The sequence below is a fragment of the Monomorium pharaonis genome, chromosome 1 (genome assembly GCF_013373865.1).
Source record: "Monomorium pharaonis isolate MP-MQ-018 chromosome 1, ASM1337386v2, whole genome shotgun sequence".
Taxonomy (NCBI): Eukaryota; Metazoa; Arthropoda; class Insecta; order Hymenoptera; family Formicidae; genus Monomorium; species Monomorium pharaonis.
Window position 1 is genome coordinate 5,201,942 of NC_050467.1, and position 26,532 is coordinate 5,228,473.

At 40.2% G+C, this 26,532-nt stretch overlaps 1 protein-coding gene across 1 annotated transcript in view; it reads left to right on the top strand.

The window, feature by feature from the left end:
* Positions 1–26,532, top strand: part of LOC105839068 (zinc finger protein 608) — a 164,913-nt gene that overhangs the window by 119,532 nt on the left and 18,849 nt on the right. The window contains exon 4 of the mRNA XM_036292450.1: positions 23,627–23,750. Within this exon, the coding sequence (XP_036148343.1) occupies positions 23,627–23,750 (124 nt within the window). The remainder of the gene's footprint in view (positions 1–23,626; positions 23,751–26,532) is intronic.

The window sequence follows — 26,532 nt, forward strand, 5'->3', positions numbered from 1 at the left end:
CGGATAACAAGCGCGCGCGCACGCCTCGTTCGATAAACCGGACGTGTGGGGGCAAGAAACACATCGATCGACGTTTAATCTTTGCCTTCACGCCGCCGATAGAAAGTGATATTGCATCGCGATAAAAGGAGACACGACGTGAGAAACGCCTCGAGAGTAATTAGGAATAATCACACTTCGATAACGCATTTCTTTTTCACCTTCGGCTGCTCGCGGCGCATTTGCCTGTTATTTGATGTTGATTTCCAAACTTCAGTTTGTCGCGTATGTAAAAAAGGTTTCAAGAATTCTGTCGTTTAGTCTCAAGCCTAGCTCAAGGCTCACTTTAAATTAATTAGGAAAAAAAAAAGATTGTTATACACTTGTTCGCATCTCCGCAGTACAAATCGTCAAATGTCCTTTCTGATTGATGATGGTCACGCGATTTTTTAAGAAGACGTAATTTCCGTCTCGAACACGTCCGTTATCGATCAACAAAAATCGATTGCAACACATGTGAGAGAAACGCACATCTTCGCGTATACAAGCGATGGCTTTCGGCGCGATCTCTCGTGAGGCCTTGGAGCTCGACCAAGTGAAAAGCCGACATGCACTGCTCCTCTCTCGCTTCTCCCTTTCTCCCCGTCTTAAAGAATAAGACGCGGATATCTCGAGGAGTCTCAATTATCCCGCGCATCGTAACACGCTCGAGCGTCACCTTGATTCGTCGAATCTTTATACTCCGCTAATAACGCACGTCTCTTTATCACCGTCCGAATCTTCTCGCTATAATTACGATCGTTAATGTCGCGTCTCGTTAGAGCTATCGTTCCCGTCGCGTCATGGAATCGCGGCGATTTCTCGCATCCGTCTTTGTCCTCCGAAAGATAAAAAGATGCATCCTTCATCGCGGTTCTTGTCGACCCGTAAGTAGGCGCGTGACTTGATGTTTGTGTTTTTTTTTTTGCAAGTAATTATAAATTAAGAAACATTTTAAAGATAATAATGATTTTCAAACATTAGAAATTAAGAGAAATTTTATATTTATTGCTCATAATTTATTTAAGTAATAAAATTACAGCTTGGATTTGGGTTAAACCCACACGCGAACGCTCGCAGGATAAGAAAGTACGATGGAAGTTATAAGCGTGTGTCATTTTATTTCAAAAATATCGCAAGTCATTTGATTGTAATTTTCTTATATACTTATATAACAGAGAGACATTATCAGGCAATAATATGTTAACAGAGTCCTGTTTCGGTTATCGTGAGATGATATCGATTTTTCTGTAATTACGTTATTATTACTTATTTGTTCTTAATTGCATTGTTTTGCCGCTTAGGACGGCTTCCTATTCTGTGCTGCTATAATGCAGTAATAATATTATCGAAATTTGTTTTCTAGAAGAGGTGAGGTTTATAATAAGGGACGCTTCTCTTCTATAATTAATCATTATTCAATTAGCGTAACAAGCTTCTGAAGATCACTTGCAGGATTATCTCGGATGAGAAGGTTTATGCAAACATATATGACTTTTCTTTGGCTTCGTTGTGTATCATTTAAGACAAACTGGTTTCGCGTTTGCGACACGAGAGGTCTCGGTAATAAGCAGATGTGACTACGGTTGAATCTCTTCGTTGTATATTTTAATTCACATCCCGCCATCGCGATCTCTTCTCCTATCTCGTCGCATCGCCGATTCGGTTTATAATATGGCTGAACTGCAAAATTTCACGCGAGGGAGATGCCGTAAGTCGGAAACTCGCGGAGCCGCGCGTGTCGTAATCGAAGGAAAGAAACGACATGGGAACGCGCGCGACCATTCGCGATGTTTAACATGCACGAGACATAATTTCCAAGCTGGAACACGTGAGCGTGCACGTCGGGTCGCCGGCAAGGGAGTGAGTCGGTCAGACTCGGAAAACGTGTTATTCAAATGAGGGACTCGCAATAAAAACGGCAGGTCGTAATGAAATGACACATTGAATAAACCGAGTTTAAAGCTTGTCCTCTTTTCCCTTGTGTTACTGCTAATATTTCCCTGCTTTGACATTGCCGGACTGAATATTAAGTTCCCCCGCGTTTCCATTTATGGGTTTTTCTGTCAGCCTGGGAGAACAGACTTTTTCATCATCGTCGGATGAAACGCTTTTTTTTTTTACACTTGTCCTAAATTGTGTTAGGTCTGTTTTAACACACAAATAAAAATATTTTACAAATATTTGATAAAAATGATAGACGGCTCACGAATTTACATTTTACTTTGTTAATAATTGATATTTTAAATAGAAAACTTAACGATTACATTTGGTCGATTAAAAGTTGTTATTTAATCGATTCTAGACTCAAAGTTGTGAAATATATATTACTTTAAATGTTATTTATAAAAATGTGACGACACTGCATCACAGATTGAAGAGAAATAAAGTAATTTCTTTATAAAAATAGACAAACGCAGTGTTTTGTTATAAAATGATATATTTATTTAAAAAAAAAACATCGCAGAATTTATACAAGAGTATATATGTATATATGCACATGTAACTTCTTTCATATAGTTTGCAGTACTGAAAATTTATAATAAATATAATGTAAATTATAAATTAAAAGTACAACTTACCGAACAACTACTTCGAAAAACTTTGAAAAAGAAATAATTACATCTGTCAAGGCACGCTACACATCAGCAAACTCTCACGTTATTATTTAACTTTGCACAACTTGAAATGCGTACAACTAAATGAAGTGTTAATAACAAAAATAACAAAAAACACTCAAGTGTATATTTTCGCACGATAATGCGTCCAAATTGAAAAAGAGCGAGAAAGTATGTGTAATTAAATGTTGAGTGTAGATTGATAAAATTTTCGAAATGCAAAAGTAAGTACTCTATACAAGGAGAAAATTTTATAGTAAAGATTAATATGTACGATAGTAGCTGTGAAGCATGAGAAGAAATTTCAGAGAATTATATCATAAATAGTATAAATACTATAGTAATTTAATGAAAAACATAATGAAAATTTTCATAATTCCTTCGTCCGCGCTTACTATTCACAATAGTAATTTTTACTACAAGCATCTCAACGCGTAACAAATGTCGGCTTTTATGTATAATATGTTTCGGCAAGTAGCGCCACTGTATAACAGCAGAGACTAAATAAATGATTCCATAAAGTATTGACTAGAATTCGTCACCTATAGTAACGGAGATCATTTACAGATGGCCTGTGTACCACCTTCTCCTCTAACAGTCTAACAGATAAAACCTTTATCGGTGTCGCTGCCAAACTTCGTGCGGCATACGAGGAGCACGTTCGCGGATGCCTCTTTCGTCGGGGGATTAAAATGGAATGAACGATAATAAATCTCGTGCGTGGCGCGAGATGGCTTATCTCGTCGGCGTGTCGGATGAGCCGCGGCGATACGGGGGGGATGGTCCTTCCTCGCGTATATTGCGTGCGCGTCCTCTCTCTCTCTCTCTCTCTCGTAAGGCAAACAAATGCCCAATCGTTGCCGGAGCCCGCGCGCGGCGTCAAATTAGTTTCGTCGCGCAGCGGAGTTAATATCGATCTATCGCCGGGGTAGTAAGTCGTTCATATTGTCGGAGCTTTCGGAGCACCGCTCCGTAGTGCGCGGGAGTTATCGCGACTTAGCGGAAGCGCGGAGTTATAATCCCACTCCGTCCTTCGCGCCCCAAGAAACCCCGGTAATCCTCCATCCGGGGATTACCGCCTCCGAAGCACTTACGGCGATTAGTTACAGCGGAATGCAACGGGGGTCCCTGGCGGAAAGTGGGATCCGCATCCGGTGTGCATAGCGAAGTGCGGTAATGGCGCCTAATAGAGTCCTCCAACTGGCGAGACAAGGCCAAAGAGACAAAGAAACGCGCCGGGGGGCGCTTTTTCCTGATGATTCGTTTGCCTTCTTACCGAGGCACGCAACGCAAGGATTGAAACAAGGTGTACCCCGTATTTCTTGTCGATTAGCTGTACGGAAGGATTGAGTAATTTTCTCGAGCTACGCTCGGGATGATATAATTTCGCGAATTATCTCTCGAGGATCGCTAGAGCAAATAAGAGCCCAACGTGCTTCCTTTTGTTTACTCTCTCTCTCTCTCTCTTTCCTTCCCCGCGCGTTTTCCTTCCTTTAGCACTCTCTTCGCTCAATTAGCCCACTTGATTCGATGCGTTATTTCAATACTCTTTTGAGTAATTATATTTTGTCGTGCATTTTGTTTTTCATCTCGTCGAAGATTCTTGTCTATCTTTCTCACTGCCTCTCTGTCTTTCTCTGTCTCGCTTTCTCCTTCTCTCTCAATTCTCGCGATCGCGTATATGTCAGATGGAAAGGCAGTAACGAGTAAAGTCGGGGAAAACTTAAATTGCGCCTCGAAGCTGTCCTTACCACGCATTTATCATTAAAGCCATTTGCACAATCCACAGTGAAACTTGCCGAGATCGTGGGAAGCATTGTTATCGTAATTTAACATGAACTGAAAACATATTTCTTCGAAAAGGAACACGGAACTTAATTATCATTCATTACATCTCATTGTGTAAAGAGACCGCGTGGAGGGGAAAAAGGAAAAGAGACGTCAGGAATATAGATGACGAAGCTCAATAGGGAAATAGTTATTTTAACACTCTCAGCGTTTCCCAGGGCCCACGGGCGCTTACGGGCTTACTTATAATTCAGCGGCGCTTTTCGCGGAAATAGCAGTCCCATTTTTTATTACCTTTGTTGGAATGGTCTATGCTAATTCGTACAAAGGAGAATCGTCGCCGGAAAATAATGCCACCGGTAAGGGGACGAGTGGTACACGGACATTTTGTCAGATATCACTCGTGTCCGGAAAGGATGAACGCGACCTCAAAGAAACTCGGCTGCGCGCACAGAACGGACTTAAAGACACGGTTCGTGCGAGTGTTATATCCTCTCGGCATAAGATAATGTCTGTACAAACCGACGTATCAAGAGTACGCGGCTTAGCTCGATAACATCTAAGAGCCGCGTCGTTGATTGTTAAGCTGTCACTTTGTAGATGAAATATTAGCAGCTGAACAGTATCAAACTAAGTCGCATGGATCTTGCTCGTGTAGATCGATCTCTGCCTGTAGTCCGTAACATGTTGCAGTAATTTTTTTTGTAGGATAATTGGGCAAAGAGATAAAAGCAAAGTTAAATTACAGGAATTCACTTCGGTAATGTGTATTTAATTAGAATGTAATGTTCTTAAGTCACACACATGTGAATTTTAATATTATTTTTATCGTGTTACAATAGAATTTTTGACGCAGAATGTAACTGATGATATAACAAACCTCTCGCGAACTTAATATATCAAGTATTATATTTAAGGTAAACTATATCAATAAAATTATTTATATTGTTTATTATAATAAAAAAATAGAAATATTTATTTTTTTATATTTGAAAAATGAAATTTTAAAAACCTTTGCATTTTGCCACACATCAAAAGAGGTAGAATATGTAATTAATTTTATGACGTGTGTTTGTTCGAACAAATATATTTCTACCTATCCAATTTTGGATTAATTCTGAAATTCATTGTCGTAAATCAAACTGATCGAATAACATTTATATTTTATATAAAACATTATGGAAGATAATTATTTCATTACTGAAAACGAAAAAAAAAACTACAGAAATACCTGCTTAATCGTATTAAATTTACTTTCTAAAGATAAGCATAAATTTTGATTAGTTCAGCGCTGTAGGTTGAACGTTCCTTGTGAGCCGACCGACTTACGTCAAGCAAACAAAAAAAATTATCACATCGCGCGAGATAGGCCTTTGTCGTCCAGCGTTGTAGTGTCGATGATTAAATATTAAGTAAGCCGTGTCTCTCAATCGCCTACGGCGGAAATGAACGACATTCGAACGCGGGTTCTCTCGCAGCTGCACGAACAGCACACGACGTGTGGGCCTAATCGCATGTCATTTCGCATCGATCGGCGACGGATGGACTTATTATCGATGTAACCCGCTTTACATCACGGCGATAGTGCGCCCCTATAATAATCTGCCTGTCACTTTAAAATACTCTGTCGAGGAGGCAAACACGCGTACGGCTATCTCCGTGCTTTTCAAACACATTTTCAACGATTGCGCACATTGAAAGAAAGAGTTTAACAATAGCTATAAAAAATATTGCGTGAAATAATGCCTATTAAAAATATCTGATTAATATAACAAAAAAAAAAAATTCTACTTTTCTAAATATTTAGTGAATATTACTAAATTTGACTGGACTTTACTAAATATTTACAAAAGTGAAATTATTTTTGCTTACATATTCGTCAAATATTCAATTGGCACTATTTCACTCAATATTTATTATTAAACTCTTTTTTTTTTTCTCCTGTTACCAGGCGTCTCGAAGACTCGACTGCGACGACGTTGAGAAATTGATCGCGCACTCTTCCAAGACGCGCTAGATTTTATCCCGGATGGCGAAAATTAGTTTATTCTCTCCCTCCTCCTACTTCCATCATCTGCATGAGAACTGTTGGACTATATCGAGCTCGACGTTCGCTATAAATAGTCGAATACAAGCCGAGTGCGGCCGACTAAACAATGTGTGTACGTGTACGTACATCATGATACCGAGGATCACGCCGCTGATCCGCACTGGCCGCACTTAACGTGTTAATTACACGCTACGATTTCGCGCCAATTGCCCGAAGTCATGATCGCTTCACATCCCCGCGCGTTGACACGTTAGTTAACCGTCTTGAACTCCACCGCATAATAGTAGATACAGTTACTGCCGCGTCGCGATGCCAACTTGGCAATTACGAGGATGTAATGGACCCCTGCGAGATCGATTGCTCTCGCGATCGACCCTAAGGCCAATTTACGCTATTTCGCTTCTAACGATTATTTGATAGGCACTCGAGAATCGTCTTGTTTCCTCGCTGTTTCTCATACAGATTGATAGAACGTAACTTTAGAACGTGTAAGTGAGAAAGAGAGATCAGTAGTAATCTCGCTAAATTTGACTTTGATTATTCGCGTGGAAAATCTTGTGTTTTACACTAATCAATCGTTGATGGAAATAGTTATAATTTCATATCTAATATCTTAAAATTTTTATTAATTGATGATTAAATTATTCGCAGGAATTTGGGGAGAGTTAATTTAAATACCATTTAAATTAATTTTTACCGTTGTATTCTATAATGAAAATGTTAAAAATATATTTGGTATTTCAGGTATAATTTTATTATAATGCTTAATCGTTCACTATAACAAATTTATTATATGGCTTTATGCAACATATAAAAGATACGATTTAGGCAATCGTTTTGCATGATTAATTTTTATCAGCTGCATAAATTGATTAAAAATTAAATCAGTTGTGATTTTTTAAAATGTTGTTAGCGTGCACAAAACAAGATTTATCTATATTACTCATTTCTCATTTACTCTATATTTTATATTTTACTTGTTTATATATTAAGTGAAAAATATGAAATATTTAATATTTAATTATTTTCCTAATTTCGTAAATTTACTTAAAAAATGTAATATTTTTATGTCGGTGAAGAGTTATTATTTTATATTGTAGTCTTGACTTTAATTTAAAAAATGATGAATTTTAATATATATTATTTTGACGTAATGTTTTTGTAATAATACTTATCAGTGAAATTACTTTGTGCTGCGTTTATTAAACATTATAATTATATTAAGCTTTTTAAATATATATGTGTAAAATTTTGATTAATTTAGAATTGGATGAAATATAATTAAAGTTTTTTAACAGAAAAATTTTATACAGATGTTTAAAATCTTATTTATAAATGTAATACTACATACAAGAAACTGGACTTTTCCAATATATCCAGCATTACAGATCTTTACAATTATTTTATGCTAATTAAATGAGATTACAAACTTAGAAACCTCGGGAAAACTTCTTAAACTTAATAAATTTTTTTGTATTAACTTTTATAGCAACTAAAGCCTTCGGCACACGATATTCTTCACGCTAGGTTGCATGCGAGACATCTTACTACGTATCCTCAATGGCTTGCGATTGGTGACATAATCATCGGAGCCAATCGGGACACGTAATAAGACGCCTCGTATGCGATCTAGCATGAAAAATCGTATTACGTGCCGAAGGCTTAAGTATCGGCAATTAACTGGTATCGATTTTCGGAGAGATTTGCTTCGCTCTTTACTTTTGACGGATCAGTGTTGAATTAAGAGAGAGATCTTAACACGCGCGAGGTACTTCAGCGCGAGCAAACTACAAATGCCCCATCTACGCCAATGGCGGTTCTCTCTCGGCTACGAAGAATGCGCGGCACTAGCCACCTGCATTTTATTGCTTCCATTAAAGTCGAACGCTGTAATGCGCTCCCGGGTAACAAAGACGGGTTTTTCTCGTAATTGCCCGGCAGTTAACGAATCCCACTGCGCGCGCGTCTTACCGCGCGTTTCGACTCCACTCGCGCCGAGGGACACCGAGAGAGAGAGAGAGAGAGAGATCGCGCACGATATATACGGGCACGAGGGCACACGCACGCATGCACGCACTCACGCACACGTTGGGTGTACGTTCACCGTAATTATCCGGCATTTTATCTATCGACGTGCTGCGGCGTACATGGAAACAGGTGCCGACTTAATGTAATTAGCGAAGATTTCTGTCTCACCGTCGTCGCTCGCACTTTATTGCTTCCTCCATGCGCCGCTCGTTCGTCCGCCTCTTTCTCTCTCTCTCTCTCTCTTTCTCTCTTTCTTCCTCGCGGGCTTAACCCGTCGTGTTCTACACGTTCCACACTGGATCTCCGCAAATCATCACCCCGTCCCTTCCGCCGCGGAGACCAGAAACGAAAGAAAGCAAGAAAAGGGGCAACGGCTTCAACGACGTCGAGAGAGGGAACTCGCGGGTGGAATCTTAATAGGTAAAAATTTAATGCAAACGTTTTCTACGAGGGAATTTGCAAAGTCATTAAAGTGCGAAGCGATGCCCCGTCGGGGTTATTCTTTTACGTCGCGCGACAATACAGCGTGGTATCTCGATTACACGGTAACGGTCACGCTTACGTACGGCGGCGTGCCGCCGGGAGGATCCGCAAGTTACACGCTTTACAGGGCCGACGGTCGCCGTTACAAGTCCGATTAGTCCGGGCACCTCATTTCTCTCTCTCTCTTCACTCTCGCTCCGTTCTGCTTTAACACGTCGACGAGTCACGATCGGATCGGCCTTTTCTTCCTTCCTTTCCATCGGGACGAGCCAGCTGCTATTAGACGGCGGCTCCTTGCAGCAGCAGCAGCAGCAGCAGCAGCAACAGCTGCCGGCGTCACTTGGTTATAAATTTTACAGTCAACCACTTCGTCGACCGAGCCAGCATCGACGGTTATTTCGGCTTCTTTTTTGTACATATATATGTATATCTACATCGCGCAGCGGAATGGTAACGAAAAGACCGTTTAACGTTAAGTCCCGCGGGGTCCCAGAAGATGGTGACGATTTAAATTCCACAGCGCGAACACAGTGACGATTTGAACTCCCCGCCGTATTTCTGGAGGTCAAAATGAGCCCGCATGCTGCATATAAATTTCTTATCATATCTGTAATTTCGCAGGAACGCATATTTTCGTTGTACGTTTCACGGCAAATGTTGGTCGTATAATCTCGGAGCCTTGTTGTTCGCCTAACGTGAAGATCACGCTCAACAATAACGCGGAACGAGTCACGATCTGTGATAATATGACGGCGCATAAAGTTAACGTCTTTTATCTAAGGGAAAATTGAATTTTTCTCTTTTTATTTCCCCTGAGAATGTTTTTCTTTATTGGGCTCGTGATTTAAGAATTACCTTTGAAAGTCTTAATGCTAGTAATTTCAGCAGTCAAGTCGCACTCGAAGAGAGAGTATTTTCATCCTATCCTCGTCCGGATTTACGGGACGACGTGTACAACAATTTAGTTGTCATTTTACATTACGTGGCGCGGCGATTTTTAGGTTTGGCGGAAAAGTGGATGATGCGTTAGAGGGTTAAGACCTTCATCATCGCTGATAACCGGTTTCCACCGGAGAATTGCTTCTGTAACTTTAGTTTCCGACGGAGACTCGGTCTCGTTGAGATCAAACAGCTCGTGCGCCTTGAGGGTCCTCGCCTTGTTCCGAGATTCTTGCACGCTACGCGTGTGATTCGAAAGAAACTAAAAGACAGATATTACAGAGTAACTCGTGCTTTAGCCGCGCACCATTTCTTATTAAGTGAGCTTTGACGTGCGCTCTTATATTACACGTTCCTTGCTTTTCGAGAATATTACACTTAATACTTCACCTGCATGTGGAACTTTTTCTCCTTGATTTTCTGACACTCGTAAGATCTTTGTATAGGATTTTACTTAAGACACTTTCCTTCCCGCCCAATTGCCGAGGCTCATTTGATTTAAGCTCCCTCGCGTTGAATACCTGCATCTTTGGATTTTTGTATCCCCAGGTCTCCCGAAATCTCTTCATTTTAAAGTAAATTGGGGAATTAGCGTAAGGCATGATGTTTAAATCCCTGGATTCTGTAATTTTAAGTCGTCAAATCCCAAAGGACTTCGAATCTCGTTCGAAGATTTTAGGATTTCTCGTTACTCCGATTCTCGTTACCGAGAAACACCAGATCAAAGGGATCAATGGTTTTCCAAAATGTTCTTTAATTTACATAATAAAACGTTAAACGTAATCAAGATTGACAAAATTACACTGAAAAAAAGAGTCTGCTAATAGCTGTCAAATAAAATGATGTCAGTTAAATTTTTGGTTAAAAATAATAAAATAATAAATCATAAAAATACCAAATGTATCATTGAGAAAGCAAAACATAAGAATTCATAGAAATTGATACAATTTTTGATTGAGCAATTACTGAACATTTAATTGATCATACCTCAATCACGTTATTGTCCAGTGTACCCAATTTTTATTCCAACAATAAAATTCTTTTTTTCCGTGTAGCAATAAAGAGATTTAGATTTTTAACAGATTCATATTCTGCTAGCAACCCATGTTTATGCGCGCAACCCTTTACCGGCGCGCGAACGAAATCGAACGGAGGTGTTATGAAAACTCATATGAAATTCGAGCCACGCGACACATGGAGAGAACGCAAGCACACACACACACACACACACACACGTACATATATTCATTCACAAAGAGCGACCCCTAAATACAAGGCGCATTATATCGCCGCTAATCCGTCCCGATGCAATACCCGTTCGTCGTGAATGCATGTGCATCCGTATATGCAACGCGCGGTGGGGCGGCGAGGGGGGGAGGGGGGGTGAGAGGTGTAGGGAAGTTATACGTGCGTATATACGTGAATTGCTCGCGTAGATTAACACGCGCGCGGTGCACGGCGTTACTTGTTAACTTGTTACGTGTTCGTCCGCCGTGCACCGCCGTGCATCGCCACGCTATAAATGGAGGAGCGGTTAGGGGAGGAGAGGAGGGGGAGGGAGGGGGAGGAAGGAGAGAAGCGCCGAGAGAGGAGAACGAGGCGGCAGCGGGGGGGCCATTCCGTGTTGGTGCACACTCGTGCGACTCGCGCCTATGAATATATTCATGAGCGGTGAACATGGCGCCCGGATCGAGCTCCCATCTTCCACCCTGCTTCGCTCTCCCTCGTCAGCCTCCGTCTGTTTCTTCCTCCTTCTCCACCTCCTCCTCCTCCTCTTCCTCTCTCACCTCCGCGGTTCATCTCGCCCACCCGCTACATACACAGGCGGTCATAATCGAATCGATCCCGAATCATTTGATCGGCAATTAAATTAATAATCGCGGCCGACCCGTGGCGCATCTCGTGGATTTTCTCTCGGATCTGCTCGCCGGATATCCGAACGCTTATCACGCCCGGTTCCCCGGGCATCGCCGTTGTCGTTTAAGGATCATTACTTCGCTCTTGTTGCCGTCGCCGGAGGAAGCCTTGGGAGCCATATTGCAGTCGGAAATTCCCTCCTTACACCTCTTTCTCTCTTTCTCGTTTCTCTTTGTGCGACTCGCTCGCTCCTGCTCCCTCCGCCGTGCTTTCATTCGGCCTCTTCTCTTCCTCCTTCGATCTTCCCTCCTTTCCCGTCTTCCTCCTGTCTCCCCTTGCGGTTTTCTATCTACCGGGTGGCGCACAGCGTGTCGCGCACGTGCCACCGAGTTTTGTGCCAATTCGATGGAAATCGCTCGCGTGTCGGAAATCGCTTCCACCAGCGGATTTTACGACGCCGAACGTCGTCGTCGCGACAGACATTCGTCGTTACGCTCGATATTTCTATACATTTCTATACATTGCATTGGACATACCTTTCTCCCTCTGCCTTTTTCTAGATTGATGAAATTGCTGCCACAATATGTCTCCAATGTCGGTTTCATTCCATTCCATTATTGAAAAGCTTATATTGCATTACATTTCCGTGCTTTAAAATTAAACATTGAAGTGAAAGTTTTTTTTTTAAGGTGGAAAAATTCACGAAATGCAAAATTTATTTCTTTAACGCACACTTAAAAAGTAAGTTATTACCACAGAATGTTCTTAGTGTGAATTAATTTCACGGTTATTGAAAAACTCGTTAGATAATATTTTATTGATAAAACGTTGTAAAATTTAAATCTATAAAATGAAAAAGTTTTTTATGTGCGAAAGTCTACGAAATGCGAATTTTATTTTCTGTAATATTTATTCTAAAGAAAATATCAAAAAAATTCATCGTAACGTGCGATTCTAAAACACACGTAGGCAGAGGCAATTAATATGGAATATTCAAATTTATACAAAACACTTAAGACACATGTTAGCTGTAATGTTTAATTAATGCAAGTTTCCAAAATTTAAATTTAATTTTAATATTAAAAAGTAGGAAAATAAAATTAAATAGTGGGAAAATGAAAAGTCTACGTCTGAAAATAGGATATAATATAAAATATGGATTAAATTTCAGAAACAGTAATGAATGTCACAAGAAATAAAGTGTTTATTTTGTAAAGTAATAAAAATAGACGATAATAAAAATTTAACTAGAAAACGTTATTGAAATTCGATAACTGTTGTAGCCGTAAGAGGAACGATTTGATTGATAAAATACTTACTATTATTATTATTATAAGTGTTCCATCTTGACGTATCCAAAACGGAGAAAGAAAATCTAGAATGCATGATAAAACCGTCTATGAGTCACATTAAAAGCAAAACTAATACCACAAAGAATTTTTTTTAAAGAAAATAGCCTGCAAAGAATAATATCGATATCAAGATATAAGAAAAAGGACAACCGCAATTGTTGTTCAAATTCAGGTAGGGAGCCAAAAACTGTTTAAACTTGAAAAAATTTGAAACGCCTGAAAAACTGATTGATCTCTTTTAGAAAATTCTACAAGACGATTAGCAAGAAATTTAATTGCAACAAACTTTATATTGCCGGGCCAAAGTAACACTACAATCAGATGTCGACAGAAAATTGAGATTCTCATCGTAATTTCCGGTAGACAAAGCAACTCCAAACGCGGTGTGGCCATGAATTTATAACTGATGATGAATCATACTTCATGATTTTTTTATTAAAACAGAAACTTAAACGTTGAGCGATTTCAGTAGATTTTGAATAAAGTAAAATTTAAAACTAAAACGTATTATTAAAACTAAGAGAGAAATTTCTTTTGTAAAGGTCAATACGAGAGTTATGTGTATAGTTATGCTATAGTTATGTCGCGGTGTTTACATCGACTAACCATCATTTCGCAGGTGAACGATCCGAGAATTTCTTTACACCCCGTATTTCCGTTTCCCGTTTGTCCCACGTGTCCACAGCGACACTTCCTCTGTATAAGTAAATTTACGCGCTTCTTTCTTTACTCCCTTCTATTTCGTAGCATGGTCTGTCCTTTTCCCAGTTTCTTCTAGCCTACCTTCTTTCTTCTGTGTTTTATTATGGCTCCCATCTCTTTCTTTCTCTCTTTCGTTCTTTTTACATGCTCTTTCTTTCTTTTTCGTTTGTTTCTCAGAAAACACGTGATACAATGTTTCCGTCTTTCTCTCTCTCTCTCTCTCTCTCTCTCTCTCTCTCTCTCTCTCTCTCTCTCTCTCTCTCTCTCTCCCTCTCTTCCTCCCTTTCTCGTTGTATACAAAAATTTGTGAGACTGATTCCTTGAGTGTCTTATAAACTACACTCATCTATTTAACGAAAGAAAACACACAAAAGCCTCCATCATCGCGTTATTTTAATTTGACATTTACGATTCTTTTATTTTTTCGCAGCATTCTTGAAGCCATCTTTTTTTGAATATCTCTTTAATACCAGTCATACTTTGTTCCCCTCTTGTTACATATTTCTACAGTCGTACTACATATTTTTTTCAGTGTAAGGTCTGCTTTGTATTTTTCTCTTTTCTATATTTTTTCTTCTTTCATAAATATACTTTCGGGTTTTTTTTTTTGTTACAATTGTACGTGATTTATATCCAATTGTCCATTACTTATTGTATTTCTCTCTCTCTTTCTCTCTCTGCTGCACGTTCACGTTTATTTCTACATGTAACAGTCGTATCATATGCCATTTCACCATATGCCTGAAAAGAGGCCTGGTCTCAAGGCGAGATAAAATTCCCTCTCTTTTTCCCACCTCCTCATCGTAAGGGACAGAAGGTCTGGATTGACTCGTGCTTCCCCTTCATCTCGGGACCCTCGTAAAGCTGTCTCCCTTGGGCTTAGGGGACAGGCAGGCCTCGCAACGGCGAGATTTCTCTCCGAAGCCCCTCTCTCTGAACTATCTATCGGAATGCTGCTGGCTGTTCTCGTGACACAACACTCGACGAGCTATAGACGACGCGTCTTCTACGCGGCTTGTTTTCGTCGACGATCTCGGGGATGAACGGACCGATAACTCTATTATATTTCTCCCACGAAGGACTATCTCGTGAAATAGAAGGGAACAGGACGATGCCGAATCGCGCTAAATCAAACGCCAATATACCCGAGCTCAATATGGAACAATCCATTGGGGATTTGTTCGGTTTGTCTCTCGAAAAGTGTTGGGTATCTATTGCGTAGAGACTAATACGATAAAAACCAACGGATCGCATAAAAGAAACAAAGCTTGCGGAATAAGGATCGGTGTATATATACGAGGTATTTTTTCAGATACCAATATTTTAACCGTTGATTTTTTTAAGTCATTTTATTTTATGAAGAAAATTTGTATGAACGTGATCTCATTTCAAGCGATACATATTAAAAATTCCATAAAGTTATCACGTTAGCCTTAACAAATATTTTTTTACGTTCAACTCTATTCGAAATTGATGTCAAATTTGATACAAGTGTATCTTTAAATTACATTATCCTGTGTTATTTTTATTTCAGTTCTTTCAAAGATAATTAGACAAAATTTAGATATTAAAATTACGATCAAGTGTATTTTTATTAAAAAAAAAATAGAAGTAACACTTTATTTTACTAAAATAATGAATCAACTTGAAATATTGAGTACCTGCTTAAGAAATATCCTATTCTATATATAGATTCAGTATCCGTAATACTTACATACTATTTTATATATTGATATCTTTGCTCTTTCCATACGTTTAAAATAGAATATGCCCCATTCAGAAAAGCGTCAGAAGTATACGTTTTATAGACGTATATTTTACAAGTTTGTAGGCGGATGAAAATGGGTTGCGTTACATCGCGCAGCTGGTGAGATTAAAGGATTTAAATAACGATATCTCCGATCGCCGGTGTCATTTAGTGCCGAATCCACGTGCTTGTAAACGGTCGTAAAAACATTAGAGACGGCAAGCTTATTACGACGCGTGTAGTAATGCTCGTTAAATGATCCGTCCGCTTTGTCGATATACATCGCACCGATTGATAGGCTATTTTTAGAGGACGTAAAGTCGCTTTTAGATAGATACGTATTTATATACATCAGACAGACGTTGCCGTCGCCATCGTCGTCGTCGTCGTCGTCGTCATCGCTATCGCTATCGTCGTCAGCGTCGATCGATAACGGCCGACGATCGTGCGTCGCTCGTAAATAAAACGTAAGGAGAATGTAAAACGCGCTGGGGCCGATATTACGCGCGCCGTGTGTCGCGCTCATACGAACTCGTCTTCCCCGAGTATAATACACTAGGTATACTCTCACCATCTCTCGCGAGACTGCCCCCTCCGTCTCCGCCTTCCCTCTTCCCCTCTCTCTCTCTCTTTCTCTGGTTCTTATATTCACTGATCTTTTCTCCCTGCCCTTCGCCACGGTTTCTTCTTCCATCGACGCTGCAGGCTCGAAATGGCAGTAAACCCGGTCCTCTATAGCCGATCATAAAATAGTTACAACTCGCCCTCATATACACGTGCACACGCGCAGCGAGTTACACACTAAAATGCACGGGTATTACACATACATGTACGTACGTAAATATAGAAACTTACACAACGTTGAAACGCTTTTTACGATTGCACAGTCACTGTGCGCGCGCGTGCGAGTGCAATCACCCACACGTAAAAATATACACTTGCATGTACACACAAGTGCATTCGATGTTTGACTCTACATCGCATAGTTTTTTTTAATCGTAATTAGTTATGTGGAGTGTTTCTGACCTCTCAGCGTTTACATCTCAGTTTTTATTGCTTTTTTCGTGATTTACAATTAAGTCAAGATTGATATTCTGTACCTTTAAATAGAGATAATTTTTTTTAACTGTGAGGTTTGCGTTAAGTATAATAATGTGTATAAATTGTATAACAATAAATTCAGATAATATTAAAAAACTAAGTGAATATGTTGATCAAATTTTATTTACACCAAAAAACATCAACTGATAGCAACATATAATAATCAATTTCCCACTCAACAATGTCACTTTACGTATTTATATTTATTGTTGAACAAGAAATTGAAGTTACATTACTGTTGACGTTTGCTGGGGTGTATTATTTAAGTAAGTAAAAATTAAATCAAGTAAAAATTAAACATTCCACGCGCTAATTACAAATGTTACGTTAGTATTCACTTGATAATACCACGTGTTTTATTTCTTTCTTGTTAAATCTGTGCACTGAATTTGTGTTTTCTTATAATCAACGGATTAACGATCGAAAGGTAAATAAAAACCTTGGGGTGATAAAACAATTTCAGTCGGTAAACACAATGAATTTGTAAGACTGGGGGTATCCTAGACACCCCACGCGTGCAATATATACTTAACGCACGTGCGAGCGTCTCGCTTTATCATTTCGCAACTGTTGGCGATTCACTGGCTCTCTCTCTCCCCCCCGCAAATTACATTCTAGGCGGACATTTGAGAGAAGAGCCTCGCTATCGTCATTATTGTCGGCGATAACGATCGCCGTCGGCCGACAAAGACGGGAGAACCACGTGTGTCGCTTGAACCCTCTCGTCTCTAGATTACTCCCCTCCTCGATTTTACGATCGCGCCAAGTCTGTTACGAAACACGACTATTAAACTACAGGTGAGATTTAACTCGGATCGCGATAAGTGGTATCTCAATTTGTACGCGCGAAATTGACGTTAATGTATGAGCGTAATGTGTTAACTGAACAAGTGTTGTGTCAGCTTGCAGTCTTCATATATCGCAATAAATAAATTATAACGAATCGATCGGCTCGCTAGAGATGTAAAGCGCGGATTTTTATCTTATACCACACAAAGCGTACAAACGCATCATATATTCGCGTATATAATATACATACGTTAATGTATAAGCAAATTGAACGAGCGTGTCGTTGTCGCGTAGCTTCGTTTCGAAATAAATAAATTACAATGAATCGATTAGAGTGCGCTGGAAAATATAAAGCGCATTTTTATCGGCGTGTACGTAATCGCGTATAGACACATACCCGTGTAACACTTTACTCGTGGTACGCTATATCTTTAGCGGCCGACGTACACTTCAGAAGTTCCAACATCAATTTTCTTGATTGCTATACTCGATACCAGACTTTTGTCTGGTATTAGTAGCTACCACACGGGCCGCATCATGAATGATTGATCACCCTAAAGGAATTTAATGAAGAAACTGTTATAGCGGGAAATGTACAATAATAGCGCGCGGTATCGTAGGGAAAATATTGTAGCGTGGCGTGTCTCTAAATGTTTTTTCGCCGATGGATCCGAAGGACGCTATACGATATCCTCGTAAATGACTCTCAATTTGCAGCGGTTCTTCACTTTAGTTCTCTCTCTCTCTCTCTCTCCTTTTTATTCGATGTTTATATTTCAATATTTTATCGCGATAGCTCCATATTCCGCTCCTTTCCCCACTTCTATCCGCCAATTTCACCGAACCGACTGCGATAATGGGCAACGTTTCTCCGCGCGAGATATTATTTTTCGCGATATTATTGCAATTTATTGTACTATCTATCTGACCGTCAATTTTATTGCATTGATGGTGCCGGCAAGTAAAACGACGATCTCTCCATCGGTCGATACCGGGTAATACCGACTTGTGCTGCGAAAGCTGCGCCAGAAATTCTCGACTACGCTTTTTCCTTTTCTCGGGAAGCGCGCGAGCGAGCGGAGGGGGTGTGTTCGATTTTAACTCCCCGAAAACGTTAAAAAGAATCGTTTGATCGTGCGCGGTGACGAGAGCTCTCCAAAATGCGTGCAGTCGTCCCTTTTGTCTTCTCAGTTTTATTCCCGCTTTTCCGCGCGAACGTTTCGTTCCGGTATTCCCCGCGATCTTCACGAGTTTCGCGACAACGTTCCTCTATATGTGGACGTTATTCGTGCGATATATCGTGCAAACTTTTTACGCGAGAGACGTTTGGCCGCAGCTCGCCGGAGCAAGAGTAACAAATGGCGGGATAATAAATGACCGAACGGAAATCTTGTTAAATCGAGGGACAGAGATTTAAACGGCAATTTGAAAATTTGCTGGCACCGTATTACACGCCCGGAATGCGAGTAAATAAAGCTGTTCGGAATTCTAATGAACAAAACGTGTCATTAACATTTACGTCAAGGGTAATATCGAATGATCAAATGCGTTTATCCGTCTTGTTAATATTTTTAATGACATTCAATTTGAGCAGAAAGCTGTAATTATGGTTAAGTGTGTTTTTTTGAGAGATCCCTTGTCTTGAAAAAAATATATATATTGATAAGAAATACAGGATGATTATTGAACCTTTTGGATCGGAATTCAATTTTTTTTAAATGTTAAAAAGGGTGTATAAAAAAATAACAATTTAAATCCACAGATGAAATTTATAATATCATTGTTAATATTTGAAAGAACTTTTTAGAATTTTTTTGAATTTCTGAATACTAAAGTGAAACTTGTAACAATAAAAAAAAAACTGGTCAAAGGTACATCACCCATACATTATTCATTTTCTCTCTTATTTTATTGTTAAACATCTCCGTGACATTTTTCTAAAGCGGTATCGACATCTCGGTATTATTGAAGCTTCGTAAGCGGTTTTTTCTTCATGCTTTGATATCCGGGCAACGACGCGATGTCGTTTTTCTTTATTGTCATGACAGGCTGCGCAAGCTCGTTGGCGAATGCGCCCCGATGTTATTTCCTTCCTCTAGCAAACTGTCGCGTCTCGCGTTTCACGGCTGTCCTTCCTTCCGCATCACCGACTCGTCGTCGTCGTCGTCGTCATCGTCGTCGTCATCGTTGTCGTCGCCGTCGTCGTAACACGGCAAAATAGTTTCGCGCCAGAACAATGCCACGATTACGTCGGTCCGTGTGCATTGTACATTACGAGAGGTAACGCGCGCGTCGCGCTTCTGTAATTATGGAAACCAAGCATAAACTCCGCGATTTGCATTTCAAACTACCATTGTAATCTCGGGGCCCGCATGCTCGTTCCTCCGTGTCTTTAGCTATCCCCTTTCGCTCTTACAATATTCCAAAATTGTCTCTCTTACTTTCTTACTATGGATTCACCCCCACCCTCCCTCTCCCCGCGACTAATTTGAAGTCGGTTCTGCCTTAACGAAAATACACAGAGCGAAAGCGCGAACAGCCTTAATTTAAATTGCGGTTTACCGAAATTCAAGGATTTTTAGGAAACTGTTTCCGCGTTTCAAAAAGGATAACGAAATATTTGAACGAGATTATTTTTTATTTCAAATCATCTCTCTCGCGAGAGAGTGTCCTCGGCATTAAAAAATCACAAATCGGCTCCATTCTGCCGTTAAGAGCATTTGAAATTTATCAAAGAGAAAGAGGGGAAAAAGAGCGAGATGCACGAGTCACGAATATTCTACGCGTACGCGTGTGGATATCCATCCGCGTCCGCTGTCACTCTTCTTTCCGATTATTCACGTTAATACGTTTCGACGCATTCGGCCAACCCGGCTGTAAACGCGTTTCCGGCGCAAATTTTATTCCGCAGCGATAACGCCGATAAATCCGTATGGATTTGATATACAGTACATGTATTTGAACGCTATCTAAAGGCCGATTCACGCGCGAAACCTGGATCGATATAACCCTCGACGGCGCGCAAAATCAAATAATAAAACGTCGAAAATAAAATAATAAGCAACTCCGTTGTTTTTAGCCGATGGTTCAAGTGATCGAGTCCTACTCTTGCTTTTTTTTTTTAAATGCCTACGAGGAATTTTTTTATTTGTACATTTTTATTTCTAGATAGAGAAAAAGAGAGGAGAGAGAGAGAGATGCTTCCGGGGATAACGCGGCTATCGCGCGGACATATGGCTTTGTGCATCGTTTGAAAATCCGTTCCGCGAAAACAGATATTAATATCGAACGGCGAATATATCGGCGACATCGGCGACATTTAAATCCCTTAGGGTGAATAAATGAAAACTCTGCGACGCCCGCGTCGGTGTTCCGACACGCGAAAAAGTTACGCCCGCGTTACCCAAAATTGCGTCGCTAATTAGCACGTTAATTATGCGCGGCATCACTAATTGCTCTCAAAGCCCCGGCCGGTCGGCGATTTTGTTTTCCGAAATGGAAATTTGTTTGCATCGAGCCGCGAAAATTACCGCAACCGGCGAGGCGCATTCATTCAGCAGACATCTCGCTAATTGCTTTTAAACCCGCAACAAACCGGCACACGGCTGCGTTTCCATATTATATGCCATATTTATGAGTTTAAATTCGTGCGATGTACGTATGAAAATCGTAAATATCGCGTATAACAACAAAAATAACGGCGGTATATAAATAAAACGGCGGTGGCTCGTCGATATTAATAGAAGCGATAAAACAATAAAAATAGCACAATGGTAAATGTAATATCTGAACGGATCCGCCGCTGCGTCCTGCAGCAAACAGGACCGCATTTGCCTTATATTGTATCGACGTGCTTTTGAATGCCGCGTAAAAATAGGGGAGAAAGAGCATCTCTAATGCGGATAAAAATATTTGCAATAAAACGATCGCGAGGCCGGGGCAGAGGAAATTTTATCACGCGGCCGAGATCCGAGGTAAAATACGGCCCGTCCCGAGGGCGTAAATCAGAATCGATATCGCCCGACCGAGTACGTACTGTACATCCGAGAGGGAGGGAGAGAGAGAGTGACGCGTTCGTCAATTTCCAGCGGCGCGACACGCGGCAGAACGTTATGCGAAAATCAACCCTCGACGCTCGTGCCGAGGTCGCGTATCTATTTGCAAGCCGGTGTAAACGTGCCGATGGCGGAACCGCGCGCTTCCCGGCCGTCCGCTCGACGAAATATCGGCCCGGCCGATATTTCCATAAACAGCGAGCGAGCGAGCGAGCGAGAGCAGGTGGGCGATACTGTACGACCGACGTTAATTGGGCCTCCTCCAATTGCTTTTATATCCTCGGCTGCGTTTCGCCGCGCCTCCGGGCCACTCGGGCCGGAATGCATTTTCCGCGCGCGTTCAACGACCGGGTATTACATCGATTTCCGAAATGAACGCGAACCGACACACACACACACACAAACTCTCTCTCTCTCTCTCCTTCTCTTGCTGTTGCACACACACACACGTAATGATCAGCGGTGATATTTTGCGCGACAGCCCGACCCGATATTTTTGAAAAGCCCGAGATACCGTACCGATGACGTTGTTAACACCTTGTCGAAATCGCCGCCGCGCGATTCGTCATGTCGGCGAAACGGTCGCCCGCCGTGTATTACAAAACCGGTCGGGAAAAATCGGCGTAAATGTATGGACTGAAAAATGTGTATTTTGACGACGCGTCGTGACACTACACGCGCGTTGAATTTTATTTCGCGTCGCGACACAACTGTGAAGAGCCGATGAATTGAAATTAAATGTATGAGATGCACGGCGGCGAGTCGCGGAAAAATGTTCGAAAGCTCTCTCTCTCTCTCTCTCTCTCTTTCTCGGTTTTTCTTTTATCTTTTATTTCTGTTTTAATTTTATCTTTCGTTATCAATTCTTAAATGTTTCATGTAAGTTTCACTTTTTTGTATGATATCCGTTACACTTTTATGTGTGCTATCTGCACGCTTTAGTTAGAGAACATTGTCTCAGAGCGTTTAATAAATAACGATCTGATCTGATCTGATCTGATCTCTCTCCTCTCTCTTTCTCTTTTAATAGACATTTATTAAACATAAATTTCATGTATTCACTACGAGATCCGCTCGCGGATCTAACGGATCGTTAGTTAGCGTCCTCATCGCTCAGTCATGCTATCGCGCTCTTGATCCATTCTCTTGTGGACTTAGGAGACCGTGTCGTAGTTAGAATGCGAGTCCCCGGGCGTTACGGAAACTACCGCTTCGTAGTTAGAATGACAAGTCCCTGGACATGCGAGACTATCTCAATCTAATTACGGACAATATACGTTGTCTTCTATGCTCGCGTCAGTCGTATGCGACGTATACATACAACAGCAACCTTTGATACTGATAATATTATAGAATAAATGCTCGTCGTCAAGAAGAAGCTAGCTCTTCTAGTTGTATGATTGAGGATCGCTGTTAAAATAAATATTACATTACGGTTAAATTTTATTATGTAGGGTAAAGGCAGGTAACGGAGTAGACTACTGACAACTTATTTTTAAAGAAAACATACAGCGAACCTTGTGCAACAACATCTTTCTTCTGTACAAATACATATTTATTTTTATTGCATCAAGGGATATCAGCGTTATCTTAATCATGTTTTCACAAGCTCAAAATAAATTCTTTAATGTGTAATACTTTATAAACGCCTTTATAATATCATAATATTATTATACGAATAATGTTATGCTGTTTAATTAATTCTAAACTTTTTTTATCGACACGGGAAAATGTTTGTATCCAAATGAGTAATGTGAAAAGGTAGAGAATATAGAATGCACATTATATAAGATTTTTTTAATGAAAAATATATTATTTAATATGTTAAATTTAGATTATTCATTTTCGATTATTCAGGTATAAAAATATTAACGTTTTTATTTTTATTAAAAATTTAGAATATTTCAATTATTCTATTACAATATTTATTTTTAATGTCAATGTTTATTTTACACAATGACTTAGTGATTTAATTTTTAACGTTACCCAATAGTATTTCATGTCCGCACCGGTAAAATCGACGTGCAGATATTTATCGATCCCGCGTGCCATACGCGTGACACATCGTGGCTCACCGTTCGTTGTACTTTGTGTTGCAGGACATGTCCGACGTGTGCGTTGGGACCAGCGTGGGGACCATCACGGAGCCGGAGTGTTTGGGGCCCTGCGAACCCGGCACCTCCGTCACCCTCGAGGGCATCGTTTGGCACGAGACCGAAGGAGGTAAGAACCTCGTTACAGCTTAATTCGCCCATTTGCCTTCGCGGGCTCCGCCACCTCGGACCTCCGACCTTCTCGTTATTCCCTTAGCTCCCTCTTAGTTACAGAGGATTAGTAGCGAGATTAATCTTAGAACGATAGGGCGAGGGCATTGATTTTTAATATCCCCCTAATTGACAATTATAATCGGTCGATAAAACGAAATTTTTTTTTTCACTTAATCGGAAAAATGTATTTTTACGCAAATTCGTTTTATATTAATTTCCACGAGATACTGTTGATCTTCTTTTAACATATTTAATAGTCACATTGCAGCTAATGGATCCTTAATTAAAGTGAGTTAAATGAAATAATATTAATTTTAAATGATAATTTTATATTTAATTTTGTATAATATGTTTTTCATCCAAAAGTCAGTCGCATATAGAAAATTTAATTACAGTTAATTCTATTTAATATCTGAAAAAGAGTATAACAGATGATATTTCCATTTCGCTAAAATTATTTAGCAATATTCTTTAATGAATTATCCATTAGCCTCGATCTACCTTATTTTACTCGGTGAAAATGACATCTTTTTCTGTCGTTGGAAAAGCATGTTCTTTTTTGTTTTTTTTTTTTTTTTTACATAAATTGAAACTCGTTTAATTAATTGCCCTTCATCTAATCTTTCTTTCAACAATATGATCGAAGGAATATTGCACACGCGCGATTTTCTCAAATTCTTCGGGTGTTAAATTAAGGATCCATTCATTTTTTTTATTCGATTCATTAAGAATACGAAGGATTTAACTGTCAGCGCTAACGGACGTCGGTAAAGACGGTAAACGACGAATTTGCATTTAGGCTATTAATGATTCATGCACATTCCCAGTTACTCGGTTGTCAAATTTGCTTCCGTCAAATTTGCCCTGTTATCGCCCCCAGGCCCTTCGGATAAAGTCATACACGATACTTATTGATTTATCGAATTTCTGCAGTTCGCTGAATAACAGTAATAACACTAATGGTTACCGCATACGGACAGGAGTCTGCGTTATTATTATGGAAATCGCCGTCCTTAGCGTACACGAGCGCGCATCTTGTATCGTTCAACGTATAAAATCACCGCGTCTCCACCGCCCACTTGTTTTCCCGGGATATTAAGTAATATCGAGCATCTCGTTAGAGTTGTGCTACGCGAAATGATGTTCACCGTTAGCGGGGCGTTTAAATGAGGAGTAGCGCAGGAAACAAGAGCTCCGCTCGCATCGTGATTTTCCCCTCTCGCGATATAATAACGAACAATAATTGCGCGAGAAAGGATTACGGCGGCCACGTTTCCGTAGTGGATAAAGAACATTTTATTTCATCTTTTTACACGAATAAGCAGTAATAATAATCATTTATGTAACATTTAGTATCAGAAATTTTACTCGCACTACGTTAATACATTTCCCGGTCGTGTAAGTTTTTTTTTTCTGCGTCAGCCGTTATTTTCAGTATTTTGTCAGTGACATACGATATCTGTCTGGCCATAATTATACGCAATGTCGCGAGCGTCAAACATCGCTCGGGATATTTCTCTCGGTGTCTTTAATTTTCATCGGACGTCGACTTGTGATATTCACATGACAAACGTCACAGACAGGAAACGGCTAAATGAAGAGTGCAATAATGGTGAATAATGTATCACTTGACAAATTTGAGACGAGTCGACGTTATCGTGAGGATTTAAATAAAAGGCTAATTATCTAATAGAACAGACCTCGTGGATTGGCATGGCAGTCGGGGGGGTAAAAATAAAACGAAATTTCTTGTTCGTGGATTAATTTCGAGCAGGCTCTTATCGAAATTTGATTTGTGCGAGTTTTCGGCGAAGTTTCCGATCTTCAGATTTAATTCCATTGTACAAAAGTTAATCAAATAATGATTGACGTAAAATTGACAAATGAACTATTGTTACGATGCAATTCAATTTCGCATAATCGCGCGAATAAATAATAACCACCGTCCACGCTGTGGTTATCGGTGGGAATAAAAGTCGTATCGTCTCGTGTCGACTGAAAATAACTAGCACCGATGATCAATCAATCGTTTGCCTCGGGTAAACATTCGGAGAGCACCGATGTAATAGGAATAGCACTCGATCGATCTTGTTGCTGCTCGAACGATTCGGAGTTATAAATATCCGCCCGATATTCCGCCGGCCGGAAAAGTCGGGTAAATAAAAGCGTGTTGCAATCCCGACATCATTATTTCATTTGCCGGGATCGATCAGCCGCGATCGTAAATTTAATATACATAAAACCGCGCGATACTTTGTATTTCATTTGTACGTTACAATTTATGCAATTCGTTCGTTTTAGAGAAAAATACGTTCCAAATATTTATCTTCATTTCACTCCGGTTGTACGGAGTTTTTATTATAAAATGATGGGGAAAGAATTAATACGATTTTCACGCGATTATCCGGGCCAATTCACCGCGACGCTACGCCGAAATATCGCACTGTCACGCCGGTGCATTTTCACGAGTGATAAGTGTGATTAGAACGAAACGCGGATAAACTACGTAATTGGATCGCCTGCAAGCTTATTAAGACCATTTCGACAGCTAAAGTAGCGGTAACTCGATAACGATCGCATTTGCGAAGTAATACAGATTAATTTATCCGGGATTTAAGCTTTCATGCTTGTTAGCATACGTTCCGTAAGCTCAACATTCGCCGTTGTTTTACGGCTCATACGCGTCGCTAAGCCAACTCGCTAATTCTCCAGCTGCGAAACGCAGTTGGCTATTGCGC